This window comes from Elephas maximus, chromosome 26, assembly GCF_024166365.1.
Source record: "Elephas maximus indicus isolate mEleMax1 chromosome 26, mEleMax1 primary haplotype, whole genome shotgun sequence".
NCBI classification, from domain to species: Eukaryota; Metazoa; Chordata; class Mammalia; order Proboscidea; family Elephantidae; genus Elephas; species Elephas maximus.
Genome location: NC_064844.1, coordinates 18888377 through 18915720, shown reverse-complemented (window position 1 = coordinate 18915720; position 27344 = coordinate 18888377). Strand labels below are relative to the sequence as shown.

The window sequence follows — 27344 nt, the reverse complement described above, 5'->3', positions numbered from 1 at the left end:
CTTGATGCCTTTCAGTTGTGGTATTGGCGAAGACTATTGAATATACCATGGACTGACAGAAGAATGAATAAGTCTGTCTTGGAAGAAGTATAGCCAGAATGCTCTTTAGAAGTGAGGACGGCAAGATTTTGTCTCCTGTACTTTGGACTTGTTGTCTGGAGAAGGACATAGTACTATGTAAAGTAGAGGATCAACAAAAGAGTGGAAGACCCCCAATGAGATGGATTGACACGGCCGCTGCCATGAGGGGTTCAAGCATAGCAACGATTGTGAGGACGGTGCAGGACCGGGCAGTGTATCATTTTGTTGTACATAGGGTCACTATGAGTCAGAATGGACTCGACATCACCTAACAACAACAACAACAACACTGTTTCTTAATTATCTTGACAGTATACAGCTAGGCTTTGCATTTAATAAAGGAGTTTTCATACGGCACTGTGGGGCTAAGAGTGCCATGCTGCGATGGTTCAATGAGCTAGTAGGAATCAATCTTTAAAAAGGCTAAGACAGTTTCTTTTGCTTACCTATTACATCAGTTAGGATTACGTTCAACCTTAATAAAAAATAATACTGACTTCATCAGAAAAAGCAGTGTATTGTGTCTCACGTAGAGACGTATGCATCCTGACCTCTGCGAGGTCATTCATGGCCTGGGCTGTCTCGTGCTCTCCATTCCGCTATCCCTAGGATGTCATTTTCAGGATCCTGGAGGTTGCCAAGTGCTCCAGTGATGACATAAGTGTTCCAGGCACAAGGATGGAGGAAGGGCTGAAGAAGGGCGCGTCCTCCTGCCTTTAAGAAAACTTCCCTGAAGTTACATAGAATGCTTTCATTTATGTCTCACATAGCCTCACCTCCCTACAAGGGAGGCTGGGGAGTATAGGATTAGCTGGGTGGCAGTGTGCCCAACTAACTTCAGGGTGTTTGTTAGGAAGAAGGAGAGAATGGATGTAGGCCGCAACCAAAGTCTCTACCACACCCGAGGCTTTGCACAGGTTAATTAAGGGAAAATGTTAAAGTATTCATGATATGTCATCTGCTCAAAGGTTTAGATTTCCCAGGATTTTCAGTCTATGACTTTTCGCTCTGTGCACTCTCCCAAGAGACCTCATTCATCCTCTTTATTATTCACCACTATCGTGGATTGAATTATGTCCCCCCAAAAATGTGTGTATCAATTTGGCTGGGCCATGATTCCCCGTATTGTGTGATTTTCCTATATGTTGTAAATCCTGCCTCTATGATTTTCATGAGGGAGGTTGGTTGGCAGTTGTGTTAGAGAGGCAGGACTCAATCTACAAGATTGGATTGTATCCTGAGGCAATCTCTTGAGATATAAAAGAGAGAAACCAGCAGAGAGACAGGGGCACCTCATACCACCAGGAAAGCAGCACTGGGAGCAGAGCGCGTCCTTCGTACTTGGGGTCCTTGCACAGGGAAGCTCCTAGTCTGGGGGAAGATTAATGAGAAGGCCGACAGAGAGAGAAAGCCTTCCCCTGGAGCTGACACCCTGAATTTGGACTTTTAGCCTACTTTACCATGAGGAAATAAACTTCTCTTTGTTAAAGCCATCCATTTGTGGTATTTCTGTTATAGCAGCACTAGATGATTAAGACAACTACCTATGCCAGTGATCCCCAGATCTTTTATCTCCAATTTATACTTTTTCACGGGCTCCGTATATTCAACATATCCCAAACTGAACTCATTATTTTTCTTCCTTTTTCTTTGTATTGTATATCTTTATTGGGGTTCTGCTTCCACTCAGTTCCCCATGCAAGCTTCAAATCCAAGAATCGTCACTGCTTCTTCCCTCCCTTTCACCCTTTTCTACCAGTCGCCACAGCCTGTCAGTTTTAGGTATTTTCTACTCTGTTCACTCTTCTCCATGTTGACTACCATTGTTACGGTTCAGACCGTGATCACATCCTGCCTGCTCTCCTGCAGCAGGCTCCTTCCTCCATGGGGATGCTAGAGGGATTGTGCCAGTTATTGTTCCTGTTATCTATTGCTGCCTAACCACCGACTCCAAAGCTCAGTTGCTTAAAACATCAACATCAAGCAAGACAGCTTGCCTCTGCTTCACACAGCATCACCTGGTGTAGCTTGAAGGCTGGTTGTGACACTAGGCTAAGGGCTAGGATTGTTTGAAGGCTTGTCACACAATTGGCAGCTGATGCTGGCTGTCAGTTACAACCTCCGTTGAGGCTGTCAGCTGCAACACCTACACATGGTCTCCTCACACAGCTACTTGTGCTTCCTCACAGAATGGCGGTGGGGTTGCATTAGCAACGTCCCAAAAGAAAGGCAGGAAGTGAAACCTGTCATTTTCTTGAGGCCTGGGCTTAGAAATTGGCACAGTGTCACTTGTGGTGTGGTATGCAGCAATAGTAACTAGAATGGAGACACAGTAAAACCTGTGAGAGCTTGGAACTCAAAAGGACTGCCTTGTTTTTCCAGGTCTCACAAGTTGTCTGCCTTTGACACTTTCTTATCACTCCTCTTAGTGGAAAATATTTGAGTTTTTTTCTCTGACAGGTTTCCACCTTGCAGAGGTTCTGGCTTTTGCAGGTTTTACTGCATAGCAAAAATGTGAATCTAGCTATTCCAGCCCCTTGTTTACAAAGGAGAACATTCATGATCTGATCTTTGACTGCTTCTCCAGCCTCATCTCTTAGTATTCCTTACTTGGGACTTTATGCTTCAATAAAGCATAAACTGTGGTTCCCTGCACAATTGCCTGACTCAGATGTGGTTCACTTTTTGTTTGTGATACTCCTTTGTTTCCTCTGAGTGGAATGCTTCTACCCCCCAACCCTTCACCTGTTACCTTCAGCTTATCCTGTAATTTTTATCTCAGGTGTCACTTCTCCCAGGAAGCCTTCCTGGATCCTACCTGGATAGGTTAAATGTCCATTCGCGGGGGGTTTCTGTATTGTCCTTCATGTATCTATTCCTGTGATAACCTCAACACAAAAAAAACAAACCTACAGCCATCGACTCATAGCGACTCTAGTGGCTTTTAAGTATTTATTTATGTTTTTGCTCTTTGCCAGTAACTGTGGTCCCCCTGTGGGCAAGAGCTGTTCCTATTCAAATATCTTGTATGTAGCACAGTGTCTTACACTCAGTTCATTCTCCATAAATGTTTTTGAATGACTGAATAGTTGATAATTTAGCTTACTTTTAAGTAATTTTACGATCATCCAAACTTTAAAGCATTAATACTATACTGAATGTTTTCTCTTTATAAGTGATGAAAAACTAAGAAAAGAGAAATAAGGTAACAGTTTTCTTGGTGACATGGTCAGGAATGATCTCCTATCACTTGTAATTCTAGGCTTTAGTCCTCTAAAGGTATAGGTTGGCTGTTAAAATCTCTCTCATTTTTACTGAAATTTAACTTAGTCTTCTTACTGTAACTTTCAATTTAGTCAAGAAAGCTTCTCCAGAAAAAATTAGAATATGCTTTGGATATATGTACTTCTAACATTTTTTAGATGAATTTAAGGAAGCAGTAGAAAGGTAAGGCTATAAACACCTAGAAAATTCTGAGCACATTACTAACTGTAAAAGGAAAATTAAATAATGCCTCTGACCTCTTTACGTCCTAATAGTTTTTGTGAATGTCATGAATTGAATTATGTCCCCCAAAAATGTATGAATCAATTTGGCTGGGCCGTGGTTCCCCGTATTGTGTGATTTTCCTATGTATTGTAAATTCTGCCTCTGTGATGTTAATGAGGGAGAATGGGTGGCAGTTGTGTTAGTGAGGCAGGACTCAGTCTACAAGATTGGATTGCATCTTGAGACAATCTCTTGAGATAAAAGAAAGAAGGGAGCAGAGAGACAGGGGGACGTCATACAACCAAGAAAGCAGTGCCAGAAGAAGAGCACGTCCTTTGGACCTGGGTTCCCTGCACAGAGAAGCTCCTAGTCCGGGGGAAGATGGATGGGAAGTCCAACTGAGAGAGAAAGCCTTCCCCTGGAGCTGACACCCTTAATTTGGACTTTTAGCCTACTTAGAAGAAATAAATTTCTCTTTGTTAAAGCCATCCACTTGTGGTATTTCTGTTCTAACAGCACTAGTTGACCAAGTGAAGATAAATGAAATATATTAAAGAAATCTGAACTCTGTAGAAGAAAAGTTATTTCTGTTGGAGACTGAGTATCTATGAGTCACCACCTGCCTGTCAGTGAAGGCTTACGTGTTGCTCTGATGCTGAACAGGTTTCAGTGGAGCTTCCAGTCTAAGACAGACTAGGACGTCTGGCAGTCTGCTTCTGGAAATTAGCCATTCCTACCCTATGGATCATAATGGTCCAATTTGTAACTGGTTGATCTTGGGGATACCTCAGGACCAGGCAGCGTTTCATTCCACTATTCATAGTGTTGCTGTGAGTTGGGGTCTGACTTGACAACAGCTAACAACAACAGATCCCTGTTGTTGATATTTTCTGTCTTAATTAGGTAATTTTTGGAGCTGGTCATCAATTTTGGACATAACCAAAACCAAAACCCACTGCTGTCGAGTCAATTCTGACTCATAGCGACCCTGTAGGACAGACTAGAACTGCCCGATAGAGTTTCCAAGGAATGCCTGGCGGATTTGAAACTGCCAACCTCTTGGTTAGCAGCCGTAGCTCTTAACCACTACTCCACCAGGGTTTCCGTTTTGGACATAGTGTCTGGTAAGGCATTGCAATCTAGTGTCAGGGCCTGTCAACATTCAGGAGGAGGGATGAGACTCAAGATGAGCACAAAATTGGTTCCTATGAGGTGGAGGTCAGATATGCTTCCACTCCCCAACTTTTTCACTATTTCTGATACCATCCATCCCTTCCCTGGCGCTCTCCACTTCTCTGCTGGGTTCAAAAGTTCATTGCAATGACCACCCAGAACTCGCAGATGATACCTATGGTTATGCTTTTTATTAGGAAGTAACAGGTAACAACTCGGGAACAGGATCAACTTGGAAGTAACAGGATATGACTCAGGAGATAGAATCAATTCTGTCAATTAAGACAGCTTCCACCCAAGACAGCTCTCAGCTCCTTCTCAGCCATGCTAGCCACTGGCCCTTCTCTTGGTCTCCGCCCCACTTGAGCAAGTGTTACAGCTCTTTAGTTCCAACAGCAAACCTCCTGTCCCAAAGCACTGAATTCTCCGTGGGCCGACTGTCCCACCATGCTGTCTTGTGCCAGTGTCTTTGTTCCCAACCAGCTATTTCTCTACTCCTGGGCTCTGCCGTGCCTGCTGTTGTTTCTTACCATCTTGCGCTGTTTTCAGTGTTACAGCTCTTTAATCTGGGTCTAGGAGGTTCTCAGCACAGGGACCCAGGTCCAAAAGACATCCTCTGCTGCAGGATCTTCTTGACAGTAGTGAGGACCCCCTCAGCCTCTGTGGGATTGGCCATTATATTTAATTTTAAAGCATGGCCCTCCCAGCCATACCACAAACTGACCAATCCCTGCAAGGGCACTTAATCCTTATTGGGTGGTTTTACATACCCTATTTGCATATTAAACCAACCAATCCCTGCAAGATGCATAAAATAAATCAATCACAAGGCAGTGTGTGGCCCACCCAATTATTTTTGGCAGAATTATAAACCCAAGGCCAGAAAGGCCATATATGAGAGAAACCCATTGCACTGCAACCATTGTGTTTGTGTGGGGCATATTGGGACTTATCTAACTTGATTTCCAGTTATTCTCCAAACATTTATTGTGCCTATTCTGTGCCACAGTGTATGTCAGGCAACAAGGAGGGGAGACACTGAGCTTGAAGAAACTACTGTAGGGTTCCCTAAGACGCAAGACTGCCTTGAATAGCCTACTATTTGTTTGACCATTTTTTGTCCTAACTGCCATCCTTGGAGGTTAAATCCTGATCGAAGGTTTCATAGGTAGCAGTGTTAAGTGCCGCCTGGTGGTGGTTTTTAGGTGCCGTCAGGTCTTTTCCAACTCATAGTGACTCTGTGTACAACAGAACAAAACACTGCTCGGTACTGTGTCATCCCACAATCATTTCTGTGTTTGGGGACAGTAAAGAATTTGCTGTGGTGGAAGGATTTCAATAAGATTGAAAAGCAGATGGACCCACTTTTACTTGGTGTAAGGAAACTAGGATGGATCGTTGGCTAGGTAGGGTATGGGGAATGATAGAAACCTGGAGAAGTGAGGGATGAGAGCTGAACTAAGTAACCAACAAGTAAGAAACTTGATTAAAGACAATTTAGGAAATTATGAGAATAGGATGTAAGGGCAAAGCCAGACTGGGGGATTTAGATAGTAACTGGCCAGATTAAGATTAAGAACTAGATAATGGGAGCCCCAGAGGTCAGATTCTCAGAGGCTATTTGTGCTAACAGCATCACTGGAGGCAGAGGGCCCTTTCGAGATGGAGACTTGGAGCTTTCTGAGGCCATTCCTGCCCAATCTTGATGGAACCGTCCATCTGCTTGCTGTGAGTGCTTTAGATAATGACGTGAATGCTCAGTAGGACAGTCACCTGAATGTCCTCTGCCTCATCCCGCTGCTTGAACCCTTTTCACTGTATTCATTTTTATCTCAGGCTCTCCTACTAGACAACAAGCTCTTGAGAGCAGGGACTATGTCTAATTTATTCCTTCCCCCTATCACTTAACACAGTGCCTGACAAATAATGGGGACTCAGTACATGTTTGGGTGAACGGATGGGTGGGCGAGTAGATAGAGAGGTGGAGGGTGGGTAGTTGGAAGATAATGTCTCTTTGACCTAATTAATAGAGATCAGAGCTGAACATTGTTCCATTGAGAGGAGGAGGGGAATGAAGGGCTCTAATCCCAGAAATAATAGACTAAGAATGAGAGGATAAACACAGTAACGTTTATGGAGAAAATCTAGGAAAGGAGTACTGAGAATATAGCTTTTGCTCCCGTTACATTCAGTAGAGATGCTTAAAAAATATAACTAATACTTTTGTGAAATATCTCATAGCTTTATAATTTTTTGGAAACTCTGGTGGTGTAGTGGTTAAGAGTGACAGCTGCTAACCAAAAGTTCGGCGGTTCAAATCCACCAAGTGCTCCTTGGAAACCGTTTGGGGCAGTTCTACTGTGTCATATACGGTTCATATGAGTCAGAATTGACTCGACGGCAACAGGCTTGGTGTTTTGGTTTTATAACTTGTTGTTGTCTTTTTCTTTTAACTTTCATGTCGCCTTATTAGCAATTACAGTAAAACCTATGAAAGCAGGAAACTGTGTAAGGCGGAAAACTGTCAGAGAAGGAAAACTCAAATGTTTTCCAGTAAAAAAAGAAATACCAAACCAAACTCATTGCCATTGAGTCAATTCCTACTCATAATGACCCTATAGGACAGAGGACAGAGTAGAACTGCCTCACAGGGTTTCCAAAGCTGTAATCTTTACGGAAGCAGACTGCCACGCCTTTCTCCCATGGAGCAGCTTGTGGGTTTGAACTGCCAACCTTTTGATTAGCAGCTGGGTACTAAACACTGTGCCACCAGGGCTCTTCTAATACCAAACGAAAGCCAAACCCGCTGCTGTCGAGTCGATTCTGACTCACAGCGACCTTATAAGACAGAGTAGAACTGCCTCATAGAGTTTCCAAGGAGCGCCTGGTGGATTTGAACTGCTGACCTTTTGTTTAGCAGCCATGGCTCTTTACCACAGCATCACTAGGGGCTCCTCTGATAAGCAATAGAAAAGTGGTAGGACTGTACCTTGTCAGAGCTGGAAAACTTATGAGACCTGGAAAAACAAGGCAGTTCCGTCGAGTTCCGGTTCTGACAGGTTTCTCTGTAAGACAGTACCTTAAAAATTAAAAATCATCCCGTGCTGATATAGGCAATAGCAGGGGAGAGTAGTGGCCTTTAGCAAATGCTACTAGATGGTGAGATTAATCCAGGGAGGTTAATGTAGAGATGGGACAGAAATGTTTAAATTACATCTTTTTTTCAAAATTAGAATTTATATTTTAATAATAGCTCTTATGTATAATGGTAAATTTCACAATCACACAATCATGACAAATAGATTTATGTATTTTATGTTATAAAGAATGTTTAAAAAAGAATAAAATGGATTTGCTTTTCTAAAACTCTTTTCAATATCCTGTTTCCTCTTCTTTGGCTTTCCAATTAGGTGGAGATTGGAGATTTTGAAAGACCTTTCTCAACTCCAGCAGGACACATTACTAACCAGTGCAAAGTAAATCAAACTCTAAAACAAGTCATAGAGAAATTTTATCCTAAAAGGTATAGAGATGGCTGTTCTGAAGAACAATTAAGGTAGGGAACTATTGGTAACCCTTTAAAGGGTGGAGTCACACTAGGCTTTCAGTGGTTTCTTTCTGTTCAAATTTTAAAAATGAAAAAAATTGTACATGACAATTTTCTCAAGATTTTTTAATACTATTGAGTGCCAAGAGATTATTTCTCTTTCTCTCTGTCTCTTTTTAAGACACTTTTGGAAACTTTAGAGTCTGTATTTATAATTAAAAAAAAATAAAGAAGCTTTTACCTTAATTTAGAAAACTTCCTTTTCATTTGATCTTACTCATTCTTTCCAAACTAATCCTGATAATAAATAGAAGGAAAAAATTGGCCAATAGTATGTTTCATTTTATTGAGTATTTACCAAACATTTTTTTATCTTTTAGGTATTACGTTATAAACAAATCAGAATAAAAATAAACTATCTTCTTAAGGCACAAGATTTTTTTGTCTAAGGTTTTAATTGAACTCAATGTGTTGGGAGCTTTGATTTTACAGAGAACATAAAGAAAAGCTTGTCAGATGAAAAGACAGCAGCAAAGCCCGTTCACCAGGAGTTTTCCAGAATAGAAACATTACAGATTTGTCTGGAGAAAGGGTGGCTGCCTTTGTGACTTGATTTCAAAGATTTCTCCCGTCCCCAACGTCTCCTCCAGCCAGAAGCAGTAGTACCTAAATTCCACTACTCAGGATTCATTCTTTGGGTTCTACTCTTTTGTCCTTTTCTTTAAAAATGAGAATATGCCCATGACAAATTACCTTTTAAACTTATTTACACTAAGGTTTTATGCTTGCTTATCATGATTTTTAAAATTTATCTGACTAGTGGGGGGGCCGGTGGGGGTAAGAGAAACCTAGGCGATACTGACAGCACTAATGGTGTGAGAATTTGGTAAAAGGAATTGTACAGAAAGATGAGGGGTAGACCATGGTGGATGGGAGTCGCAAAGGGACAACTTTACTGGCTCCCAGTTTTGCCTTAGGATTGCTCACGGAGAGCTTTATCCAGGAAGGATGATACACTGTTTTTGCTTCTGTGTTTCTTCTTTTTTTAGGCAGCTTTGCCAGCGACTGTCAACGAGATGGATGGCCCTGCGGGGACACAGCACAGTTGATTGTGTCCGCATTTATTTGACGGTAGCCAGGAAGTGGCCGTTCTTTGGTGCCAAGTTGTTTCTTGCAAAAGTAAGGAAGGAATGAAAGGGAGCTTCATAATGAAAGCCTTTGTGTATGTGGCCAGCTCCATCCAGCCCAGTCAGTTAAAGCAGTGATAGCAGTAACCCCAGATTTAGTATATTCAGCTTTTTAAAAAAATAAGGGAATTTCCAACAATGTTAAGAAAACAATGAAGGGGCACTGGGAAAAAATGTAGGAAAACCATCAACTTCTCTTTTTTTTCCTTACTTTAAGTGAAAGTTTACAATTAAAGTCAGTTTCTCATAGAAAAACTTATACACAGATTGTTATATGACCCTAGTTGTTCTGCCTACAATGTGACAGCACACTCCTTCTCTCCAGAAGCACACTCCTCACCAGTATTATTTTATGTCTTATAATTCAGTCTGATCTTTGAGGAGTTGGCTTCAAGAATGGTTTTAGTTTTGCACTAACAGAGAGTCTGAGGGCCGTGACCTCTGGGGTGCCTCCAGTCTCAGTCAGGCCATTAAGTCTGGTCAACTTATCTTTTTCCTTCTGCTCAGCTTCTCTCTACTCTAAATCATTTCTTAGATTCATTAGGCCAATCATTAGACTGAAAACAACATCCAAACTCTGCTTTCCTCTTTTCATTCATTCATTCATTCATTCTCCCTTTTATCCTCACTCATTTAACCAGTAGCCAGCTGCCATCCAGTTGATTTTGACTTAGGGCCATCCTGTGTGTAACTGAGTAGAACTGTGCTCCACAGGGTTTTCAGTTTCTTCTGAGGTGCCTCTGGGTGGAGTCGAACCTCCAGCCTTTTAGTTAGCAGCCAAGCATGTTAACCATTTGCACCACCCAGGACTCACTCATTTGCTCATTTATTTAGTATTTAGAGTTCTGTTTGCAAGCACTCATCAAGCTCTAGGGGTAGATAAGGCCGTGGTTTCAAATGAACTGTGTCTGAACTTCCAGGAACTCACAGTCCAGTTCTGCAACAGGCCTGTAACCAAGCCAGAGGATGGCGAATGTTGTAAGAGTGACATGAACAGAGTGCTACAGAAACACTGAGGGAGGGGAGGCTAACCCTGCTAGGAGGGCGGATAGCCCTCTCCCCAAGGGGAAATCTATACTTAACTCCTCCTCTTGTATTGAACCATGTCATTTTATACTCTCTCAGGCTCTGAAGATATATTGTATCTTGTGTTTGTGTGTGTGTGTCTGTTTTATCCTCACTAATAAGTTGTATGGTCCATGAGGATATGGACTCACCGATTGTGAGATCCTTCTTGGTGCCTACCATAATGCCTTGTACGTCATTATCACTTAATAAATGTATGCTGAATAGCTGTGCAACTTTGGGCAAGTTGGCTAAACTTTCTGGGCCTCAGTTTCCTCATCTATAAATTAATAACTTGGACTAGAAAAGTAAACTATAAGGTATCTTCTAACCCTTACTCTATGAAAGGTTGTATTATTCTTAGGTAAGAAATTATTTTGCTACCAGAACTGGAAGCTGTGTACTAAGTAAGTTAACAGAAAGGTGATAAAGTCAGTATACTTACAAAATTAGATAATGTATTTGCAGGTAATTGAATATAAACGAAAACCAAACCCAGTGCCGTCGAGTCGATCCCGACTCACAGCGACCCTATAGAACACAGTAGAACTGCCCCATAGAGTTTCCAAGGAGCGCCTAGAGGATTTGAACTGCAGCCCTTTGGTTAGCAGCCGTAGCATTTAACCACTACGCCACCAGGGTTTCCAAAGTAGGTTTTAAAAATATGTAAGAAATAGACTTGAACTGTAGATCAGCCTTTCACAATGTATTTTAATTCTGACTTCAGCATTGGAAGGGATATTAAATGTCCTTCTCTGCTCCGGTAATATGTTCTTTGCTTGCTGGCACAAAAATAGTGTTATTAAATAATGACGGCACATTGCTTGTTACATGAATGACAACTTTTTTTGCCTATGTTTTTTTTTTATAACAGGGAAGCACCCCCTTTGTTTATTTAATGGCATCCTTTTAAATACTGCCTATCCTTTGCAAAAGGAGCCCTGGTGGCACAGCAGTTAAGAGCTCAGCTGCCGACTGAAAGGTTAGCAGTTCAAACCTACCCAGAGGCTCTATGGGAGAAAGACCTGGCAATCTGCTTCCATAAAGATTACAGCCCAGAAAACCCTATGGGGTAGTTCTTCTCTGTCACATGGAGTCACTAGGAGGTGAAATCCATTAGATAGCGTCCAGCAACAATCTTTTTCAACCAGCCCTCACAGACAGTGTGATAACCCTGTGTCTTTTATACATGAGATTCTGATAACTTTTATCACATGTGGATAACCCAGGGTGCATCCCAGTTCTTCAGATATAGTCTTGACATTCTTTTTTAAGATTTAAGAGAAGTGCTTAAGTTTTTTCTTAGAATTTCAGTTTTTAACTGAACGAAACAATCATTATGGACTACTAAAAAACATTCATCAATTCTAGTGGCAGGAGATTCTTTTTATTAATATAATTTCCTTGGTTTTTGCAGTAAAAAAAAATTTAGTAGAAATTTTAGCATTTCTGATTACTGTTGATCACTCACTTTCATATTTCCTTTTTATTTTCTAATGTTAGGTACTGAATATCAGATTAATAATCTTTTTCAGAAAAACTCTGCAATTATAATATTTCTTCCTGTTGTAATAGTACTGTACACCTTATAAAGCACGTCAGTGTAACTTGTTTCATTAAAATTTTGATCATCACAGAAACCCTAGGAGCTCTGTTAACTATTAGCCTCTTGAAACAGAAGAAAAAATAAGATATAAACATTATTGCTTCCATGTTAAAGATGAGGAAATTGAGGTTCAAAGAAATTAAGTAGCTTGTCCAAATGAACACCTTAGTAAATGGCAAATTTGGGACTCAAACCTGGGTCTCCTAATATCAAATTCACTGCTCTTATCATTGTACCACACTGCCTCCTCCCCAAGAGAGACTTTTAATAAGTTTTTGTTGTTGTTTAATGGCAAATGTTGTATGGCAGTTAGATTGAAAGAGATTTCTATAAATTTGTTTAGCATTTATAATATAGTGTATTTTTACTTCCTCGTAGCCCATAACTCCATCATCCCTTGGGAATACTTTCATGTGGCTGGCTATACATGAAGACGGTTTAAGCATCTTAGAATACAACTCCATGGTAAGATTAAATCCTGAAGTTTTACACTGAGTCAACCATTACCATTGCTCAGTCTACCATAAACAGAAGGTAGTGATATCTTAATCTGATTTTTCTCATACATACCAAACTTTATTCCTCATACTGTATAATGAACAGTCCTTTTACAAATACAACTATAACTACAGTTTAATCTTTTAAAACAAAGGTTAGAGAAAATTTTCAGGAATGATAACTCTGATAAGGGGTTAATATCCAAAATATATATAAAACTTCTACAACTTTACAATAAGAAGATAAACAGCCCGATCAAAAAATGGGCAAAGAACTTGAATAGACATCTCAACAAGGAGGATATTCAAATATACACAGTGAGATACACTTCACTCCCACAAGGATGGCTAGGATTTTAAACAATGGAAAATAACAAATGTTGGTGAGAATGTGGAGAAGTTGGAACCCTTATCCATCGCTGGTGGGAATACAAAATGGTGGAATCACTGTGAAAAACAGTTTGGCAGTTCCTCAAACAGTTAAACATGGAACTGCCATATGGCCCAACAATTCCATTCCTAGGTGTATACCAAAGAGACGTTAAAGCAGGAAAACAAACAGAGACATGTACACCAGTGTTTATTGCAGCACTATTCACAGTAGCCAAAAGGTGGGAACAACCTAAATGTCTGTCACCAGATGAATGGGTAAACAAAATGTGGTACATACATACAATGAAATATTACTCAGCCTTATAAAGAAAAATGAAGTCCTGATACATACTACAACATGGATGAACCTTGAAAACATGCTGAGTGAAGAAAGTCAATCACAAAAAGGCATAATGAAAACATTATGCTAAGTAAAATAAGTCAATCACAAAAGGACAAATATTGTATGATCTCACTTATATGAAATAACAAGAATAGGCCAGTGTATAGAAACCAGTGTTTATTAGTGGTTACCAGGAGCAGGAGGGAGGGAGAAAGGGGGAGCCGTTGTTTGGGAAGCAGTGGGTTTATGGTGATGGGAAAGTTGTCAATGATAGTTAATGGTTGTACAATATGGTCAATGTAATTGATTTCACTAAATTGTACACCTGAAAAATGTCAAATTGGCAAATGTTCTGTTATATTTTTTACAATTTAAGAAATAGAGAAAAAAAGATGAGACAGATTGTATTTTCTGTGTGTGTTTTAGTCATGTAGTGCCGCTATAACAGAAATACGACAAGTGAATGCGTTCACCAAGCAGAAGTTTAACCTCTCGGCTTAGGAGGCTAGACGTCTGAATTCACTGCCCCAGCTCCAGGGGAAGGCTTTCTCTCTCTGTCAGCTCTGGGGGAATATCCTTGTCATCAGTCTTCCCCCGGGTCTAGGGGTCTCAGCACAGGGACCCTGGGTCCAAAGATGCGCTTCACTCCCAGCTCTTGTTTCTTGTTGGTAGGATGTCCCTCTCTCTCTGCTGACTTCTCTCTGCTTTTATCTCTTTCTTTCATCACTTTGTCTAGCAAAAGTAGGGCCAACCAGCCAGCTTTATTATACTTCTCATTCTGACAAAATCGTAGAAAAGTATCAAACATGCTATCACCCAGAGCTTTGCCTCTTACCAATACTTGATCTGTTGGTGGTGATATTTTGTGTATTTCTATTGCCATCTCATGCCATGGATTAGCAGTGCTCTCTTTACTACTACATGCAGAGACATCAGCATCCTTAAGACTAACCAGACTTGAGAACCAATTTAGAAAACTCAACCATACAATTTTATTTCTCTAGAGCCACTCTCAGTACCAAATACCTTAGACTGGATTCTGTAAAGAAGCAAAACCAGTGAAGCATATATTTATATATATTTATCTAAAGGAAATACCTCATGCAGTTGTAGAGGCTGGCAAGTCCCAAGTCCGTGGGTCAGGCGTCAGGCTGGAGGCTTCTCCTGACTCACATAGCTGCAGGGGCTGATGAACCCAAGATTGGCAGGTCAGACAGTAGGCTGCTGGATCACAGGATGGGGGCCGACAAATCCCAACATCAGCAGGCAATATGGCGGGCCACTGGCTCAAGTCCCAAGAACCGGAGGTCAGATGGTGACAAGCCAGATACAGGATCCAGAGCGAGCAAAAGCCAGCGAGTTTTGCCAGAACATCCAGTATATTTGATGCAAGCCACACCCCTGAGAAAACTCCCCTTACAACTAATTGGCTGATCACATCAGATCACATCATGAAGGTGATTAGATTGTATCACAAAATGGAGGATAACTACATTATTACATAACTGCCAAATTACTGAGAATCATGGCCCAGCCAAGTTGACACACAACCTTAACCATCACAGTATGAGAAATATTTTAAAATACCAAGATTAAATTGCAATCATTTGTGAAATGACTATTCATTTATAGTATTAGCAATATTGTTCCCTTTCTAAAAGGAAAATCATATTAAGATATTAAAGTAGAAGCTTTAATTACCAAAGTTTAAATTCAGTTTGATTAAAGCGTCTATAACATAATTTCTGTCATTTCTCTTATCTGTTCATTTTTTTAATGTCTTAGAGTTTTTAACATGATTTTTTTTTAAAAAGTCAAACTAATCTTTCTATATGCTCACTTATCTGAAATTTAATTTATATTTTGTCATTTTTCACGTGCATTATATTATTTAGTAAATATTTTATTTACATATTTTTTAACCTGGCTGGCAGGAATTGCTAAACTCGCTTTGCAGGCATAGTGGGCTCTCCTTACCTACAGGTTGGGATCACTAAGAATTTCTTGGAGATAAAACTATCTTTTTCTGTTATAGTTACAATTTCTCCATAAAATTGCTAAAGAGGTTTTTTTGAGGGAGTTTTATATTTCTTTATTTCTTGAATGGAGAACTTGAAGGTATTATAAAACCAATGACACAAAGTCAACAAAAAGCTATATACCAATATTGAGTTAGCTAAGTTAAGTTAGCCACTTCCCGAGGTCCCGTGAGGTGGGCATGCAGGCCAGGGAGCAGACAGTGGTAGGTTGCAGCTCCTAAGGCATTCAGTGCGGGAACGTTCTATCAAAGTCTTGCAAGCTAACCAGTAGATGCAGCTTCCTTTGCTTTTAGGCTGTACATCTTCAAATTATATTTTAAAAATGTTTTAGAAACAACTTGAAAAAATATTAGCTGCATATATGACAGAGTTGTATCCTTAATATACACAGATCCTTTATAAACAAGAAGATGATGATCATACCAGTAGACATATGGGCCAAGGCAATTCACAGATGATGAAACAGAAATATTTGATACATGTATTTTAAAACATTAATCTTGAAATTCAGTGCAATCCCCTTCAAAATTCCACCAGCCTTCCTGACAGAAATGGAAAAGCTAATCCTCAAAGTTATATGGAAAGTCAAGGGACCCTAAATAGCTAAAGCAATCTTGAAGAAGAAGAATAAAGTAGGAGGACTCACACTTCCTGATTTCAAAACATACTGTAAAGCCAAAGTAATTAAAACATTCTGGTACTGGTATGATAATAGACATATAAAAAATGTATATATATGTAATAGACATATAGACCAATGAAATATAATTGGGAGTCCAGAAATAAATCTATACATCTATAGTCAGCTGATTTTCGACAGTGATGCCAGGTCTATCCACTGGGGTCAGAAGAGTCTCTTCAGTAAATGGTGCTGGGAAAATTGGATTTCCACATGCAGAAAAGTGAGTCAGGATCAAACCCTCATGTGTGCCATGCACAAAAATCAATTCAAAATGAGTCAAGAACCTAATTGTGAAAACGAAAACCATAAAATTCTTAGAAGAAAATGTAAGGGTGAAGCTAGTTTTTAGTGATGGGCTGTCAGATATGTCAATGAAAGCACAAGCGGCAAAAGACAAAATAGATAAATAAGACCTCATAAAAGTTAAATACTTTAGTTCATCAAAGGACTTTATGAAAATAGTGAAAAGACAATCTACAGATTGGGAGAAAAATTTGGAGAACCATATATCTGATAAGGATCTAATATCCAAAATGTATAAAATACTTCTAGAGCAATAAAAAGACTAACATAGCAATCCTAAAGATGCCATTAGGGAGATGCAAATCAAAACTACACTGAGATACAACTCGCCCCTGTTAGAATGTATCAAAATGGCATGGGCGCAGTGTCTGACCTCCTCTAGCTTTACATGGGGGAAGGAGAATCAAGATCAACAGCCCAAGGCTGATTCCCATGAGGTGGAGGTCAGACATGCCACTTCTCTCTACCATCTTTACCAGCCTTGACACCAACTGTCTCTCCCACAACACACTCTTACACTGCTGGGTTCGATAATTCATTACAGTGGCCACACAGAACTCACAAACCATACTCATGATTATGGGATTTTTAGGGAAGTAACAGGTTACAATTCAGGCTCAGGAACACTCAAAATGCAGTTTTTCCATCAGGACAGCCTCTTCCCAGCCGTGCTCACAGGCATACCTCTCCCTGGCCCTAGCCTCTCTACCCAAAGGCACTCAGCTTTCTCTCTCTGTGGGCCAGGAGGCCCACCAGGCCATCTTCTACTGCCTGGTCTCTGCTGCCAGGCCTCACTGCCTTTGGTGTTACATCTCTCTCTCTCTGTCTCCTGGTTCCAGGAGCTTCTCAGCACAGGAATCCTGGGTCCAAAGGGCATGCCAGCTCCTGGCTCTTCTTCCCTGGTGGTGGTGGGATTCTCTCTCCTTCCCGCCTCTGGGGTGGCTCATTTCACGCCCATCGGGATGGCAAAACTGACCGATTCCTTTGGTGGGCTACAATTACCCTATCTACACAGTCCTGCCCAGTCACCTGGTTGGGAGTTATAAGACCATGGTGAGAAAGGCCACACAGAAGCAGTCCATTACACCACAGAATGGCAGTGATCAAAAAAAAGGAAAACAATAGGTGTTGGTGAGGTTGTGGACAGACAGGAACCCTCATCCTTTGTGGTGGGAATGTGAAATGGTACAGCCACTGTGGAAAACTGTTTGGCAGTTCTTCAAAAAGCTGAACATAGAACTACCATAACCCTGTTGCCATTGAGTCTATTCTGACTCCTAGTGACCCTATAGGACAGAGTAGAACTGCCCCATAGGGTTTCAAAGGTTGGAACCTTGATGGATGTAGACTGCCACATCTTTCTCCTGTGGAGTAGCTGGTGGGGTCAAACCACAAACCGTTCAATTCTGCAGCAGAGCACTTAACCGCTGTGCCGCTAGGGCTCCTTAGAACTACCATAAAAAAGACCCAACAATTCCACTCTGAGGTATATGCCCAAAAGACCTGAAAGCAGTGATGTAAACAGAAATATGTATACCAATGTTCACTGCAGCACTATTCACAATTGCAAAAAGGTGAAAACAACTGAATTGTCCATCAGCTGATGAATGGATAAACAAAATGTATATACATACAATGGAATATTACTCCGTTGAACCACAGAGAGGAGTGAAGTCCCAATGCATGCCACAGCATGAATGAGCCTAGAAAAACATTGTGCTGAGCAAAATAAGTCAGTCATGAAAGGACAGGTACTGTATGATCTCACTTATTGAAATAAGCAAAAATTATTAGTGGTTACCAGAGGTGAGAAGGAGAGGGAAAGAGGGGAGTTTTCTTGGGGTGCATTGAGTAGTGAAAAGAATAGTGAGAATGGTGACACAGCTTGAAGAATGTAATCAGTGTCACTGAGTTATACATGTAGAAATTATTGAATTACTCTATGTTTTGTTGTATATTTTCCCCACAATAAGCAAAGTATTAATCTCACTAGTAATTAAATACATGCAATTTAAAACAGTGAGATTCTACTTTTCACCAATCAGGGTAGCAAAGATTTAAAAGAATGATAATATCCAGTGTTAGCAAGACAGCAGTGCTAGGAGTATAAATAAATGGGTATAATCTTTCTGGAAGAGAGTTTGGAAGAATTCTCAAAAATTGTTCTTACTTTTTGGGACTTATTACCAAAGAAATAATTAGATGTGTGCACTATATCCAAAAATACTCATTGGCACAATGCTTAAGATAGTAACAAATAAAAAATGGTTTAAATATTCCACAACAGGAGAATAGTTAAATAGAGGATTACCTGTCAAATCGGTAAAATGATGTTACACAAGTACATCTATTGTTGTGGAAAGATGTTCATATATGTTATTAAGTTTAAAAAAAAAAGCAACATGCTAGATAGTATGAGGGACACAGTATCTGTTGTCTGTTGACATACCAAAATCTATCAGGTTGAACCATATGGATTGCAAATATTTGACCATTTTTTCCTTAAAAAATGTCAGTTTCACATGGGTCAACCAAATATATATACATATCTTAAAGGACATATACAAAAATATTAACAGTGTTTTTATCCCTGGACACTGGAATATAGGTGCTTTTATCTTCTTCCTATATTTTTAAATTTTTCTGCAGTGAGTCAGTTGTTTCAGGATCAAAATGCATGTTAATTATACAGGCAGATGAACCCTAAATAAAATTAGTACCACTGCTCTATTTTGGATCATAATAGATCTGATTTTAGAAAATAATTTTCTATATTGTTACCGTAACTAATTATTATTGATATTTTAATGGAGATATATGTTATTAATCTTTTCTCATCTTTCTTTGAAAGTAAAGAACTTATATTTAGTTTTTCTTTTTTAAGAGGCTAATAGTCAGCTATGTGTACAAGAGTCTAATGACCTTTGGAGGTTATCAAGATGATTTTATGGTAGTCATTAACAATATGCATTCGAAGGACAAACCAACAGAGAAATTACTTTTTGCCATGGCAAAGCCCAAGGTGAGTGGAAACATTTCTATCAACTTTGTTCCATATATTTTTTATACTTAAACATTTATTGAGTAAAGGCTATGCTTTAGGTGGGGAAACAGACTTGACTTAGAATCAGGCAGTCCTAGATTCAAATTTTGTCTTACCTCATATTCCTAAACCTTCTTTCCTGATCTAAAAAATGGTATGATACTACCTACTACTTATGGCTTCAGGATTACATGAAGGAAGTTTGTATAGTACTTTACCCAGTATACAGAAGTTAAGTAAATAGATGGTCATGGTGTTGTTTTCAGGTACTTTATACACATTATCTTATTTTGTTAGGGTTATTAACTTTATGGACTTGTTAGAGGAAAGAACAAGGTTTTATCATTAAAGCATTTGTTCCTTTACTATTTTTATGAACTGCCTAGTTTTAATGACTCTAAGTAAAAGCAATAAATAAAACGGCTACATTCTAAGTAATTCCAATTTTAGTAAAAAGAATGAGAAATTGATTTTCCTAAAAACTTTAACTGTTTTATCATTGTCAGCAAAAAGAAACTACTGCTTTAGAATCTGAAGCTTTTTTTTTTCTAATGGCAGATATCTTTTCTAATTAAATCTATACTTTAAAAAAAAAAAAAAAATTGCCGAACTGTTAACTACCATGCCACCAAGAAATCTATTCTTAAAAAAAAAAAAAAATTCTTAAGCAAGGGCAAAAAACCAAAAGATCACTGCGAGCGGGTGGATTTGGACTGATAGTGACTGTATAGGGTAGGGTAGAACTGCCCCATAGGGTTTCCAAGGCTGTAAATCTTTACGGAAGCAGACTGCCATATCTTTCTCCCACAGAGCAACTGGTGGGTTTGAACCACTGACCTTTCGATTAGCAGCCGAGCGCTTAATCACTGCACGATCAGCCATTAAATCTAGAAGATGGTGCCACACTCAGCACTTTATTTAAATAGTTGATATGACACACTGAATTTCTTAGTTCATGTATTCACAAATTTTAAGATAATTGATAGTTATACTACTATCATATTTTCTGATATTGCACCAAATTTAGTTATTTTTGAGATTCATTCTTTCTGCTGGTTTAAGTAACAGAAAATTGTGTCAGTGCCTCAGTGGTGCTGGGCAGGTGACTGCTTTAGTGTTTGATCTGAAGAGAAGAGAGTTCTGGTGTCCTGGGCTCTTGCAAATGGAGACCACCTTGGCCAACCTTCTCTCTCTTTTGGAAGTGATGAGAACTTCTCAGGAGCATAACAAACCTGTTTTTCTTGTTTTAGATTCTTGAAATCACTCTTTTGATCGCCAGTTACATAAACAACTTCCATCAGCAAAAGGCAGCTTTTCACCACCTCTCTGCTCCAGCCTCGCTCTCAGCCCGGACCCGGGGACCCCAAGCCAAGGCGATGGGAAGCCAGCCCCTTCTATCAAGCAGCAGACCGACCAAAGGCCCCACCTTACTCTGAAATCACGAGAGCCTGAACAGTCACTTCCTGTCCTCTGTGCAGTGGGTATGTCAGCTCCAGACAAGGTCAGGTGCATTCTGGCAGCTTGGTACCCACACCACAGTCTTCCAAACTTGAAAAATAATGCAGGTTACTCTCTCTTATTTATTCTGAAATATCCCAATGAGTACTGCTAGTAAAACAAAACCACAAAATTTGCCAACACACTGATTGCGTAAATGGGTAAGAAATTGTCATTTTGTCTGTCTGTTTCTCACGTTGTGCAATATCTGGCAATCTTTACAAAGGGAGATTCCAAAACTCTCATTTGGTAAACCAGTTGATCATTTGGAAATGTCTCCTGCCAAAAAATTAAGAACTAAAATTCAATGTGCCTGTAGCTAATGATCGGGTATTTGGAAAAGAGTGGCATACACAGTGTAAACACAGCTGCAGGGTGCTGTTGAAGGGGTAAGTCTGTAGAGTGAGTGCAGTTAACCTTCTGACTCTGTGAATCATTACTTGAGAAAACAGGACTTAGGTAACTAGACCCTCCTGAGTGGTGTTAGAAAGTATACCTTGTCACATTTTCAGATCCGGGGAGTGTGAAATTTAAAACGAGAAAGTGACTCCTGACATTCTTAAATCATCAACATAGTCAGAGGTCACTGGAAAATTGCCCACATTTTATTGCGTTTGGTACTGGGTCATTTTGACCTTGCTTTGTTAAGTAATATTATCTTGGAGAACAAAGAATTCTTAAAGCGTTTCCCTCACACACAGTCCTTTCTAATTAGTGTTTGAAAACATATGACCAAAACTATTTTTAAAAGAGAAGAAAATTTTTCTGTCAAAGGAGGAAAAATTTTAGTTGAGTTTGGAAATGCACTACAATACTCGTTGCTGTTGTTGTTAGGTGCCAGCGAGTTGGTTCTGACTCTTAGCGACCCTATGTGTAACAGAAGGAAATGCTGCCCACTCCTGTGCCATCCTCACCGTCGTTGCTGTCTGAACCCATTGTTGCAGCCGCTGTTCATTCCATCTCGTTGTTCATTCCTCTCTTTCACTGACTCTGTACTTTATCAAGCATGATGTCCTTCTCCAGGGAATGGTCCCTCCTGATAACATGTCCAAAGTACATGAGACAGAGTCTCGCCATCTTCACTTCTGAGGAGCATTCTGACTGTACTTCCAAGACAGATTTGTTTGTTCTTCTGGCGGTCCGTGGTATATTCAGTATTCTTCACCAACACCATAATTTCTAGGTTATGTAATTGGTTAAGACATTTCGGTACATGTCAAAATAATTAGTATTAATTCATAATAAAAATGAAACTGTGATATGAGAATTATATTTTTTAAATGTTTAATTGTGATAGTAATCACGAGTATACTTAATTTTATTTATGTGTAGAATATTTGTATTTATTTTTTGGACATATATTTATCACTTTGTGGTATTTTTTTAACCGATTTGTAAACATATTAACTGTTGAATTAATTTGTTGGCAGAGCCTTCATATTTTCTTCTTTGCTGCTTTCCCCACATGGCAATGCGCTGTTCTCACGCTAAGCCTTTTAAAAATGTCCTTTAAAATGCCCCATTCCATATTAGCATCCTTATAAAGGTCAGAGGCAAGAATACATTGCTGTGGTAATACTTCATTTATTGGAAATGACAAAAAGAAGGTCAAAAAACCTCACAGAAACAGATTTCTGTTGACTGTTTCCCCTAAGTTTTTTGAGCTGCAGCCATTCACTGAGTAAACAAATTAGTCTTCAAGTATAAACTGGTTGCCAGTTTGGGATGACTCTCAGGAGCCTTCTGGCTGGGATAAAATAGTTTCCAAGTTCCCAGAAAAACCATTTAATAATCATTAGTTGGTGAGCCGGAAGCTTGGCAGAGCACTTACATATGTTTGAGCACTTTATTCTCAGGCAGTAGTTCACTCTCTATTAAGACCTCCAGAAACTTCTAATTCAAGCAAGTAGTGAAGCTTAGCTTAAACTGTAGTACCTTAAACTTCGCATTTCTTTTTGATAGAGCAGAGAGAAAATATTTTGATAGAAAGAAATCAATTTTCTGTAACTGATGATGTGAAAATGTTATCTTCTGGCAGAGTACTTATATAGCCATTTAAAAAATTCAAAGTATGTTATTATGATTGGTTACAAGAGAGTAATGTTACATGTTTAATTGTAATATTTGTCTCCTATCATTTTCTTCCCTTTCAATCATAATAAATGATTTACAAAAACCATTTTGAACATTATCTTTTAAATAATCTTCCAGAAGTATCCGGTGTTTTCATTGTCAAAGCTGAGGTGTACTACTAGTGAAAAATGGTAGTTAGTAGCTCCTCCTCTTGCATTCATGCCTTGTCTTCAGGGTTGCTTTGTTTTATCCATAGGAAAGAAAGCTGTTTTGGCAAATTGTAATTTTAGTACCTGTGTATACACCCAAGTACATATATAATACGTGAATAGATACATTAATAGATGCAAATTTTGGTTTGCCAGTGATTTTGTTAATAAGCTCCTTAAGGGAGCTTATGTCATGAGGTGGATTGAATGGATAGTGTTTAAAAATTTTATTTTAAATATTTTGGATTTGGAGGGGGAGGAGGTGGTGAGGAGGTCCTTAAAGTTAACTACTGCTGCCATAGCTTGCAACTGAATTTAACTCTGCATTTCCAAGAGAACTTAGTCACAACTTATAAAGGATCTCTGCTCCAAAAATGTGTTTATTAGGTGGTTGCTTGAAAAATGTTTCTATGGAAAAAAATACATGGTGGTCAGGTTCCTAGGACAATACATTTAACCCATAATTGTACTAAAGTATAATCCTGAAGCGCTAGCCGCCATGGGTAACCATAGTTCTCTAGAAAAACACTTTAGTGTTCCTGGGATGCCAAGAACACTTTTCCCCCATCCCCCATCCCCAGTGCCATGGGACTGGGTTCCCTCAAGGCTGAGCTGTGAGATGATTCCTGTGAAGCAGAAGCTCCAGTATAGTGGGGACTGAGGATTTCTGTCTCTTGCAGAAGTCTAATCTCCTGTCACATTTTGCCCCTATTATTCTTGCCCTAGAAGAAAAAAAAAAGGCTTTAATTGATACTAGAACGACTTTTTTTTTTCTCTTTCTCCTTTTCTTTAAATGTCAAATTAAGGCAAAGTTAACACATAGATATTAGAGTAAAATAAGATTTCAGAGAGAGCTAGGCTCAGGATTTTCCTGGCCATTTATGTGGGAGGATTGTCCTGAAGTCTTGGGTGGACCTGGGGAGGAGGCTGGGTGAGTTGAAATGCACTTGCTCTATTCTGTGATTTTGTTTGTTGAAATTAAATTTTCCCTAAAATGAACATAGTCAAAAGGATTCTGGAGACATATCTATAATCAACATCAATCCAAAAATCCTCATAACATGGTTTGTAACACCATTATTTTGGAGCCCAGCAATAGGCAAGGGACAAAACCTTTCAGTAGGAAAACATCTATCAGCAAATAACTCCAAAACAAGACACATATGTTCACTGTTATTGTTGTGTGCCATCTGAGTTGGTCCCCAGACACAACAACCCTATAGGACAGAGTAGAACTGTCCCCATGGAGTTTCCTAGGCAGTAATCTTTACAGGAGCAGATTGCTAGGTCCTTCGTCCATGGAGCTGCTGGTGGGTTTGAACCGGCGACCTTTCAGTTAGCAGCTGAGTGCTTAACTGTTGCTCCACCACGGCTCCAAATGTTCACTAGAGCACTTGAATACAGAGTATGTTCCAGCACTTTGCTAACATAATCTTCTAATAAATAGGGTGGGGTGGGGGGCGGATATTATGCCTTTCTGAAGGTGTTGCTAGGCTATTTTGGTAGCTTTATTGAAATCAGGTGACTCTTTTTTAGCAGTAACAGTGGCTAGAAAAGTATAATTTTCTGTCTGTGTGGCTCTGATGAATCCCTGGGCAGAGTCCCTGTTATGGGTTGAATTGTGTCTACCCCAAAAAATGTGTTCAACTTGTCTAGTTCCATGATTCCCAGTATTGTGTGATTGTCCACCATTTTGTCATCTGATGTGATTTTCCTGTGTGTTATAAATCCTCCTCTCTGGGAATCAACTCGATGGCACTGGGTTACTGGGTATGATGTTAATAAGGTGGGTTATCGGCAGTTATGTTAATGAGGTAGGACTCAATCTACAAAATTAGGTTTTGTCTTAAAACAGTCTCTTTTGAAATATAAAAGAGAGAAGTGAGCAGAGAGACTTGGGGACCTCATACCCCAAGAAAGGAGCACCTGGAGTAAAGCAGGTCCTTTGGACCTGGGGTTGCTGCACGGAGAAGCTTCTAGATCAGGGGATGGTTGATGACAAGGACCTTCCTCCAGAGCCAACAGAGAGAGAACCCTTCCCCTGGAGCTGGCACCCTGACTTTGGACTTCTAGCCTCCTAGACTGTGAGAGAATAAACTTCTGTTTGTTAAAGCCACCTGTAGGGTAATGCTATTCAACTATATGCATCCCCTCCCTAATGGAATCAGCTTTGCTTTTCCCTGAAGCATGCTGGGCATGAATTCGGGATGGACTTGGGCTAAGGTACAAGGCCGAGTGGCATGACTGGACCAGTGGCCAAGGCCAAAGAATGCCTTAGCAACAAGAAAGAAAACATCTGGGCCTGGACATGAAGTCCCTGGGAACACTGACTACCCAAGGACGTGGGAGAAAACGATGAGCTTTGGTCCCAGCTGGAATGGTATATAAGCTTGGATCCCTTGCTAGGTGGTTGTGGAAAATACTCCAGCCAGCCACCACTGGAGAAAGCAGCTGCTTGCCCGTGTCAGTAAGTTTCCCTGAATAAATGCATGAATCTGGAAAGGGCTGTGTGTCAGTTCTTCGGATTTTCTGCCAGGAGCACAGTGAGGGTCTTTCCTTGCTGGGGCTGTCCTGCGAAACCATCCACTTGTATTTCTGTTATAGCAGCACTAGATAACTAAGACAGCCCCTAAGAATGAATGTTGAGTAGCACCAGAGATAGCTGAGAAGTTATTGACTTCTTGAATTTCTGGAAAATACTGTAGGCCTATAAAACTCCTGTTGGACTTGCCTTTTATGAGAGAAAAGTTTACAGGAAAGGAGTAACTTAGAAAAGTTTGAGATGAATTCCCACTAGTTTTTGAATTGTGAACAGATAAGATTTTTTTCCCCCAGGGATGTAGTGAGTACCAGCAACATTGGTGTCACGTTCCCATTGTTTTATTGAAACTTTACAAAAGGCTACCATTGACTTCCTAACTGCCTGTAATCAATAGATCTTAAATGGTCCAGCTGTGTACTAGACGTCCAAAACAATTTGTTTTGTTTTCCTCTAAACCTAGCTCTCCTCTGTGCACTCAACAATTGGCTAATAGGATCACCAACTCATCAGTCACCCAAGAGAGAAGGCTTGACTTTTTTTCCTTTACACAAGCCCCCTCTTTCTACCATATTAGAGAGGACTCTTTTGTTGTAAATTCCAAAATTCAGTTTAAACTAACTTAGACAAAAAGAAGAACAGTTACTGCAGGAATAGTAGGGTGTCTCATAATCAAAGGGAGAGTTGAACAATCAAGCCATAAGAACATGGGGAACACAACCAAGCCTCAGGGATAACAGGAACCATGACACATGTGCCAGGACTTTCTCTTTATATCGCTGTTTGTCAGCATCATATTCTCTTACTACAAAATAGGTTTTCATCTAGCAAAACATATGCTAATTTCCTCCAGAGGGGAAGTAGACTGGGTTGAAGAGTGTCCCCCCAAATTCATGTCCATCCAGAACCCGTGAATGTGACTTTCTTTGGAAATAGGATCTTTCCAGATATAATTAAGTTAAAATGGGGCCATAGATTGGAATTATGCTACCACACGGCAAGGAACGCCAAGGATTGCCAGCAATCATCAGTAGCTGGAAAAGGCAAGAGAAGATTCTTCCCTAGAGCCTTCAGAGGGAGCATAGCCCTGCCAACACCTTGATTTCAAACTTCTAGCCTCCAGAACTGTGAGAGAATAAATTTGTTTTGTTTTAATATACCCAGTTCATGATAATTTGTGGTGGCAGCCCTGAAAAATTAATAGAGGATGTGACTTGCTTTTCCCAATTCTAGTTTGAAAAATCCCAAAAGAACCCCGATTAATCCATTTTATGTTAGTTACTCTGAACTACCTCACTCAACTTTAGGATACTACTTATATAAATTATGAAAAATCTATACAATGGAATATTTATTATGCAGCCATCAAAGTTATGTTTATGATTAGTTTAATGGAAGAAATAATAACATCAGGGTATGAAAGTAATTTTACAGTATCATCACAACTCTGTAAGAAAAAAATTAGAATGAAATATACCAAAATAATAGTTACTACTTCTGGGTGTGCTTATTTTACACCCTTCATTTTTTCTTCATACCACTTTTTATAAGCTTATATAACTTTGAAAACAAGGGGAAAAATGTAAAAACTCTTGTCAC

General features: G+C 39.7%; 1 protein-coding gene across 3 annotated transcripts in view; it reads left to right on the top strand.

Moving 5' to 3' along the window:
* The window catches only part of PLEKHH2 (pleckstrin homology, MyTH4 and FERM domain containing H2), a 157593-nt gene that overhangs the window by 125558 nt on the left and 4691 nt on the right, over positions 1-27344 (top strand). Inside the window, exons 26-31 of one of the 3 annotated variants that reach the window (XM_049870621.1) lie at positions 8154-8299; positions 9340-9469; positions 12527-12613; positions 19269-19406; positions 20678-20908; positions 21759-23314. In XM_049870621.1, coding sequence (XP_049726578.1) covers positions 8154-8299; positions 9340-9469; positions 12527-12613; positions 19269-19406; positions 20678-20863 — 687 coding nt within the window. In that variant the 3' untranslated portion in view covers positions 20864-20908; positions 21759-23314. Of the gene's footprint in view, positions 1-8153; positions 8300-9339; positions 9470-12526; positions 12614-19268; positions 19407-20677; positions 23318-27344 lie in introns of those variants that run through there. The other 2 variants (XM_049870622.1, XM_049870620.1) reach the window with 2 other exon arrangements.